Source organism: Quercus lobata, chromosome 5 (genome assembly GCF_001633185.2).
Source record: "Quercus lobata isolate SW786 chromosome 5, ValleyOak3.0 Primary Assembly, whole genome shotgun sequence".
NCBI lineage: Eukaryota > Viridiplantae > Streptophyta > Magnoliopsida > Fagales > Fagaceae > Quercus > Quercus lobata.
The window spans coordinates 47739427-47747494 of record NC_044908.1 but is presented as its reverse complement, the minus strand read 5'-3'; the positions used below and the strand labels follow the sequence as shown (position 1 = coordinate 47747494).

General features: G+C 36.0%; 1 protein-coding gene across 1 annotated transcript; it reads left to right on the top strand.

Annotated features, from left to right (window-relative positions):
* The first annotated feature begins 630 nt into the window (after positions 1-630).
* On the top strand, positions 631-1425 carry LOC115989121 (protein DOG1-like 4). Its single transcript, XM_031112791.1, has one exon. It carries the CDS (start codon positions 634-636, stop codon positions 1378-1380), a length of 747 nt encoding a protein of 248 aa, XP_030968651.1. The 5' UTR covers positions 631-633; the 3' UTR covers positions 1381-1425.
* The last annotated feature ends 6643 nt before the right edge of the window (positions 1426-8068 follow it).

Sequence of the window (8068 nt, the reverse complement as noted above, 5' to 3'; positions counted from 1 at the left end):
TTATCGTAAGTTTATCTGGGACAGTTAGTCGAGTCATAAGCAGGTAAAAATACATGGCTAGGCCCCGTGGACGCCACAAACAATGAACAGCAGGCCATGCACATTCCACGTTGAAACCAGATGCATCCCCACAGTGACACGTTTTAAACAAAGAGAATTCAGACACCTGCAGGTGGTGGATTTGGACAACCCGATCAATAGAGTCAAAGTTGGAAATGAAGAAAGGAAGAGCAGAGACTCATGTCTCTCTCCTTCTCTTGCAAAGCGTCACGCAGCCCCTTCAAAAGCACTATTAACTAATTGCTGCGCGTAAGCCATGCACCAGTCATTCTCCCCACTTGCACCGTGGCCTTCCCATACGTGCCTCTCTTTCCTCCCTCCATCTGGTAACACATTCGCACGTACACATACACTCATACACAAGCATATTATATATATATATATAAATAAGGAATTAGTTTGTACCGTCAAGATCATGACGCATTGACAAAACTGAATACGTGCCATAATCTTAATAGGTTTAATACATAGAGCACTGGACCAATCTTTACCGGTTTATAAATACCATGCATAGGCATAGCACAACCTTATTGATAACCTTGAGCTAGTCTTTGTTTTTTCTCTATAAACGAAATGAAAACACAAGTTGAAGAAAGGTTCTCTGAGTTCTATGAGAAGTGGATATACCAACTTGAGGAACATGTCCAACAACTCATAAGGGTGTCTAAAGCGAAGCTCAGTGAACCAGAGGATTCAGAGCTACAAGCTTTGGTGTCAAGGGTTACAAGCCATTATAAGGAGTACTATACTGTGAAATGGGCTGGTGCTCATGAAGATGTGCTTGCTTTCTTCTGTCCAGTATGGTTGAGTCCTTTAGAGAACGCTTATTTATGGGTGACGGGTTGGAAGCCATCTATGGCTTTTCAAGTCATTGACTCTTTGAAAAAGTCTGTGGTGCCTTGTGCTAGTATGGTGGACATGTCTGAGACACAGGTGAAGAAGATTGAGGAGCTGAGGTTGAAAATAAGGTTGGAGGAAGTGAAAGTGGAGAGGGAAATGGAGAGGTTGCAGGTGGCTATGGCGGACCGGAAAATGGTCGAGTTGGCCCGGCTGGCGAGCCGGGTCGAGAACGGTGATGTGGTGGGTCAGGTGGATGGGTTGGTGGAGGTGGCATTGAAGGGATTACTGGGTGGATTGGAGAAGGTGATGAAAGCTGCAGATTGTGTGAGGCTGAAGACTTTGAAGGGTGTGTTGGAAGTGCTGAGGCCATTGCAGTGTGTGGACTTCTTGGCTGCAATTTGTATGCTTCAGATTCGGCGCAGGCAATGGGGGAAGATAAGAGATAGCCAGAAAGAGAATACAAGTGCTGAGATCGTCTAAAGTTCTTAGTAACAAACTCAGAATGGAAGAATATATCTCTTAAGAGTTTTTAAGGTAATTGCACTATAAAATTTTTAAAATCATATCCCTTTAATTTAAAATAGATGAATTAGATTTTATCACATCATCAATATTTAGAACAATATAAAAATAAAAATAAAAAAAAAACCCAAAAACAATATAAATTATTACTATTTTGGGTTTTTTTTTCTATTTATTTAAATTATTGATAATGTGGTAAAGTTCAATTTATTTGTTTATAAATTGATGGATAAGATTTTGAACATTATCGTGGACTTTAGCTTAAAAACTTTAGAGGGGATCCTACTACTGCTACTAGCTATGTTTATGATATACATACGTGTGTAAAGGGATCCTATTAGTTCGTTTGCTATATATATATATATATATATATATATATGTATGTTGGGGAAGGTTTTGTAATGTTATGTCGGTTTTGTAACTACCATAGTGTTTTTCAATGTTGAAAAAATAAATAAATGAAAAGCAACACAAGTCTCGTCGGAATTTGTTTGAAATTAGCACAATAATTCAGTTTCTTTTTTTCTCCTTTCCCCTTAAATAATTAACTTTTGTTTTCTCTTACAGTGAGAACCTAGGTTCTAATTCTTCCGTTATTGTTGTAATTATGGTTTTAAAAATTGACCAAATCATTGGTTTGTATCGAAGTAACCTAAAACTAATCGCCAATGTTCTTATTAAAACTAATAAGATTAGAAAATTCAAATTTTTATTTTGGGAACCGGTTGAATCATGTTCAAACCGGAGATGGGTTTTGTCATTTAGATCTCGAATTCTTCCATTAGAAAATTTCGTTAAAACATAGTCCAATCTTGATCATCATCGTTGAAAGTCAAAGTCAAAGCCATCGCTATTGTTTTCACACTTTGATTCTTAGTTACGGTGGTCTAGCTAACTCCATCGTCGATCCTGTCTTTTTCATTTTCAGGGTTTAATTTGTCTTAGAAAAGAGAAACTAGAGGGCATAGAGAAACAATCTTAATTACCTACCAAGAGCTTTGTAGTTTTTTTTTTTTTTTTTTTTTTTTTTTTCATATTCAAAATAAGCAATATTTGAATCATATTTGAACTATGTAGTTAAATTGGTACAACTTAATATTTCCAACAGAGACATTGATAATTTAGATTAGTAAAGTTATCTTAAAACTTTAGAGTGATCCTACTTCTATGTATAGTGTGTGTGCACTTGTGAAAACACACATTTTTATGTTGGGAGAGGTTTTGTAAATGTCACGTTGATTTTGATACTACCATTATGTTTTATACAATGTTTAACAAATTTAAAAATCTACCATAATGTTTTGTACAATGTTGAACAAATTAAAAATTCATAAGGATTTCTTTGAAATTACCATGATAATTCAAGATAATTACATAACTTCCTTTCCCTTTTTTCCCCTCTAAAATTATTAAATTAGACATGCAAAAAATCTTATAAATCAGTGGTATTAATTGTTTTTTTTTTTCTTGTAGGGAGAACCAAAGTTCCAATCTTCCTTCTCCTATTGTTGTAACCATGGTTTTAAAAACATATCAAAATGACCGATCAAACCAATTGTAAATTAAAAAAAAAAAAAAACCACTAGTCTGATTTGGAAAAATAATAAAATTAGAACAATTCGATTTTTGTTGGGAACCACTTGAATTGTGGTCAAACAAAAGACATGTTTTCATATTGGATCTCAAATTCTTCTCTGGAAATTTTCTCTAAAAAATATCACACAATCAACCTTGATCGTCATCGTTGGAAGCCAAAGCCATCACTACCATTCTTAAACTCCAATTCCTGCCACTGTCAGTTCCACCATTAATCTTACCGTTTAGGTTTTGGGGGGCAGGGGTAGGGGTTAATCTATTTTGAAGAAGAGATACTAGGAGGGGGTAGACAAACAGGGAGTGTGGGAGAGTGAATGAAAGCAAATAGACAAAAAGAGGTATTTTATTTGGGAAAATTCTGTCGACACCAAAAGTTGCATCTATTTTTCACACCCTCCCTTGTGTTTTCGTGTTATGATGAGCCTTGTTGAGCACTATCTCAAATATTTTGTGAGTGAGATGTGAAAATTTTGGTAATTTTTTCTGTCTGTATTAAGAATGTTTTATTTGGGGTTAGAGGCTCTGACTGATACATGAGGGAGAGGGAAATAACTAAGATGCCTTCAGATTTGTAAAAGAGCTAAATCATCACCGTGAAATATAGAATATCCCGATCCAAGTGAAATAAAAATTTAAGAAATCTCCATATGCTAGCAAAAATCATAAACAAGACTACAACTACCATTACCCTGAACAGAAGAGCAGGTGACGAGTTTGAGTGATGAAGAGGAGGAGCCTTTAAAAATAAAGAAACGACATTAATGCCTGTCAAAATGTTGCCCTGTAACCTCAGGCTTGGTATCATACTGGTACTTATTTCAAGAAAATCAGGGTCTTTCGGGGTTTACATAAAGCACCTAGTAGCATCAGCACCATGACCACCAGCAACAGCATGCTTTTCTGAAGCATCTCCATCTGCATATCAACATTTTGAAAACTTTCACAATTCATGCATATATGTCATCTGAATTTCACATTAGGTACACACTTCTTTCCTCTGTAGCAACTGCTTTTAATTCGTGGTCTCCTGCTGTGTAGCTCCGACATCAGGATGCACGTAAGTGGCTGCACTTGAGGTTTACACAGCAAACACATTCTTCTTGGAGCAGTGCCCTGTGCCACCTATGTAACAGAGTTCTCCATGCATGGTTGGTTTTGCCGTTGGAGATGCCTTATCCTGATTCCAGTTCTAACCTCACCACTTGCAACTGCGCTCAAATGATTGCTTGATTCCTTGAGACTACAATCATAGATTTCTTCAGCAGCACCACCAGAAGAGACAGGGTTCTGCAAAGAAGCCTTTCTGTCAATGATCTTTTCAGACTGCAGAGAACCTTGAAACTGCAGTACACCAGCACAATGCATTGTTAGCTATATAAAGACCAGTTAAATAAAGATAAGACAAAAATAAACCATGTCAAATGAATTCAAATGTATATGGAGAGGACCGTAGAAACTCACAGCATTCCAGCCACAATTTGACACCGCTCAAATTATGGTAGCAAAACTTCCAAGTCCAATTAATAAACAGTATCTTGAGAGCTTCCACTTGCCCGTGTATTGATCACCTCAGTATCTGACCCACTGCACGATCCATTGTCCTCAAAAGGTACCACCTTCTTCAAGGTTTGACAGACTTCATAAGCCAGATTCTTTTGATTGCATATGAGCACTCATCTGGTTGCATAGAATTGAATTCAGGAACTCAGACATCTCATCTGGTTCCTTAGAACCATACTGGAGATGACTGCAAGGTAATAAACGTTAGAAGATCGCTCTGGACTTGATTCTCCAAACCTTCCCAGTGGCCTTCCACTACCCAGCAGTCATTGCCCAGTTCAATCAATATCCATTCGGGTACTTCAATCCTGCAGACATAAAAAGAACCACTTGGGATCCTTTGTCTCTATCGCAGATAAATCTACAGCCAAAGAAATTGATCACCAAATTCAAAACAAGAAAGTCAAATGTGAATATTACATATACCTCCTAAAAGATTAAATAACAACATCATTTCTGTTATATAGCACTTTAATCTACCAAAAAAATTACAAATTAAATCTCATAAACAAAGTTATTGAAAGGGGAAAAACACTAAATACCAAATTCAACTTACACATTAACCAAGTTTAAACAATAATAGATACATAAAAACCAAATTTACAGAATTCAAATAGGCAGATGAAATAATTGCTCAATAATTTACTAATTTTGATTTCCACCACGAATTTAACATACCAAATTACTACCAAAAAAAAAAGAAGAAAAGAGAGGAATTCAAACAAAAATTCTAACGTAGTAAGACAATAGGCTTCACCAACCAAAATCTAGAAAGATAATTTGCAACAACAAATATCTAAAAAAATCGAACCAAACAAGACACAAAGTTCTACCAACCCAATTCAAATATACAAAACTTAGCAAGAAAAATATTTAAAAAATAAAAAATAAATTGAACTTGGGCTTGGGATCATAACAGTAAAGTATTAAGAATAAGTAATAATGCCAGGCAAATGCCAGGGCTCATATTTACACATCAATTTCATGATTAACCAAAACCTCCTTTTCATTCCCATTGATCTTCAGCCAAACCATAAGTAATAATCGATCAGCTCCTCATCCGTTGGGCTGAATCTGAACCCCAGTGGCAGAGAATTCAACAACAGTGCAGCCATGACACACACACACACAAACGGGGAGAGAGAGAGAGAGAGAGAGACGCTTTTTGATAAAACCCTAAACAAATAAAGAAAAGAAAAGAGGGATTAGGGAATCAGAGGGATTCTCGTTAAAATTCAATTCGGAGATTTTGATGTTGGCCTATTTGTTTTCTAATAAGATAACAGAGAAAGTGAAACAGCGAGGGAGATAAGTTGGAAACTTGCTCATATATTTATAGGCTATAGCATACACCGTGTTTTAAATTCCATGTATATACCGAGTGGAGGTGTTTTAGCCTCGTATTTAATCTGTACTTACAGTATTGCCAAGTAGTAAAGTAGGGTGGTGGAGGCAAATGGTGATATCGTCGGAAGTCAATAAAGTGGTTAATGGAGGAACATGATGGTTTCAAAATTCAAATAATGTTGTAGGGATGCTGAAATAACTTGTAATAACCACTTGTGTTCTCTGACATGTGGAAGTCAGAACATATTTCATCTTCTATGACTAAACAGCACAAATAGAAAAAACAACTAGAGAATATACCAAAGCACACAAGGGATTCCAACTTTAAGAAGTGATCTTTGTAATTCTTAAAAAGAAACATCTCTAAAGAATATTATCTATGGAAGAGTATTTATCAAAAAATATATATAATCTATGGAAGAGCACACAACTGTCAACTAATTAACCTGCCAACGTACCCAAGAGATTCAAAATAAACAAAAATTTACAATGGCAGTGCTTCATAATTTTTGGCATACAAGAACAAACATAGCCTTGATTCCACAAATAAATTCTCTACATCCATTTAAGCAGAATTAAAATGGTTCATCTTATTTTTTTTAAGTTCAACTCTTTCAAGTAGCTGAAGCAAAGCCTGGCCTTGCACAAAATTTGCATGCACTCAACCTTAGCTTTAAACTAGAACTCTTAGACATGGTCTAAGTAACTGAACTCTGAACTATAGCAATCAGTCAATGCTGACATCTCTTTGTTTTGATCATTTACTTTTATGGACAGGCATATGAAGATCTGAAAATGGCACAAGGTATAACCGTACTTTGAAACATTTAAGCATTAAAGTAAATCCTCTAGAAGAGAGAAAATTGCAGATACAGTTGCACGGATTGTAAAGTATGCTGCCCTCTTTACTGAAACAGAGCTACCAGCCACCAACAGCATGCTTTACCTATGTACTTTTGGGGGACGGGGTATTGGCTTTACCAAGCACACAGATAAATAATAAACCTTAAAATTCTTCTAATACAGAATACAATAGAACCATCCAGAACAGAAATTGCACTGCTGAAAATTTGACATCGATACAAAATTTTTAAGCAATCCCCTCCATTTGGTTTGAGTAAAATTTTCAAATATATATATTAGCACAAACGTTTGGACAATTGAAATCATCAAAGTCCAATTTAACTATCTCAAGACATTTCAAGTCTTAGGCAGATAAACAAAATTCAGCAAAATATCCACCACTTCGAAGTAGATTTGTAAAGAGTTTTTTTATCTTGTGCTTATAATGCAAAGAATTTCAAGTTGCAGTGTGTTCTTTAATGAATGATAGGCATACATTCATTTTCGATCAACCTATCCATGCCACAGAACACGGACTCTGAGAAAAATTAATCATTTACAAAGCTATACAATTCAGTTAGGCTAAAGTATTGTCGATAAGCTCTCTATAATGTTACTTCAGTCCAACTATCTTTCAGCTACATTCTAAATTTTTACTCATTGCATTCAATGGCAATGGTATCACCCTGTACAAAAGTCATATCAAAGTCTATATAATGTATTGACGTATGAGCACAACTTCAACCATGACATAACTGAGATGCATGGACAGTCAAGTGCAAGTCACACTTCAGATACAAAACCAGGGCCATTTTCGTTACCCAGTGAGAGCAAAGAAAGCAGCCATTTGCTATAAGATGGAACCAATTTAAAAGGAGCATCTAAGATCCAACACGAGTCCACCGAAAGAGCTTTCTGGCTTGGGTTTTCTTTCCCCCACAAACCAATTTTCCAATAAAAGTTAATTGAGACAACCTATTTTCAACAAGCTAAAACAGGATGGCTTCTTCTTTTGTCCTCATCATTGTATTTCCTTCCCCAGGTAGAGTTTGCTTAACCTCATGAACAAAATACAGCTTGTATGATTACAACTAAGTCACAGTACCTTGAATATAATTGTGACAGGAATACAGAATTGTAATCTTTTTGTTCTTTTTTCTTTTTTTTGATGAAAAACTCTAGACTGTACATACCCGGACACATGTACCATGCCCACATCACCCAGATCAGGTAAATCGCTGGCTTCGCCAATGGGACGTGGCCCCTAGAAATTGTTTGCACCCAAGGTGATTTAAACAAT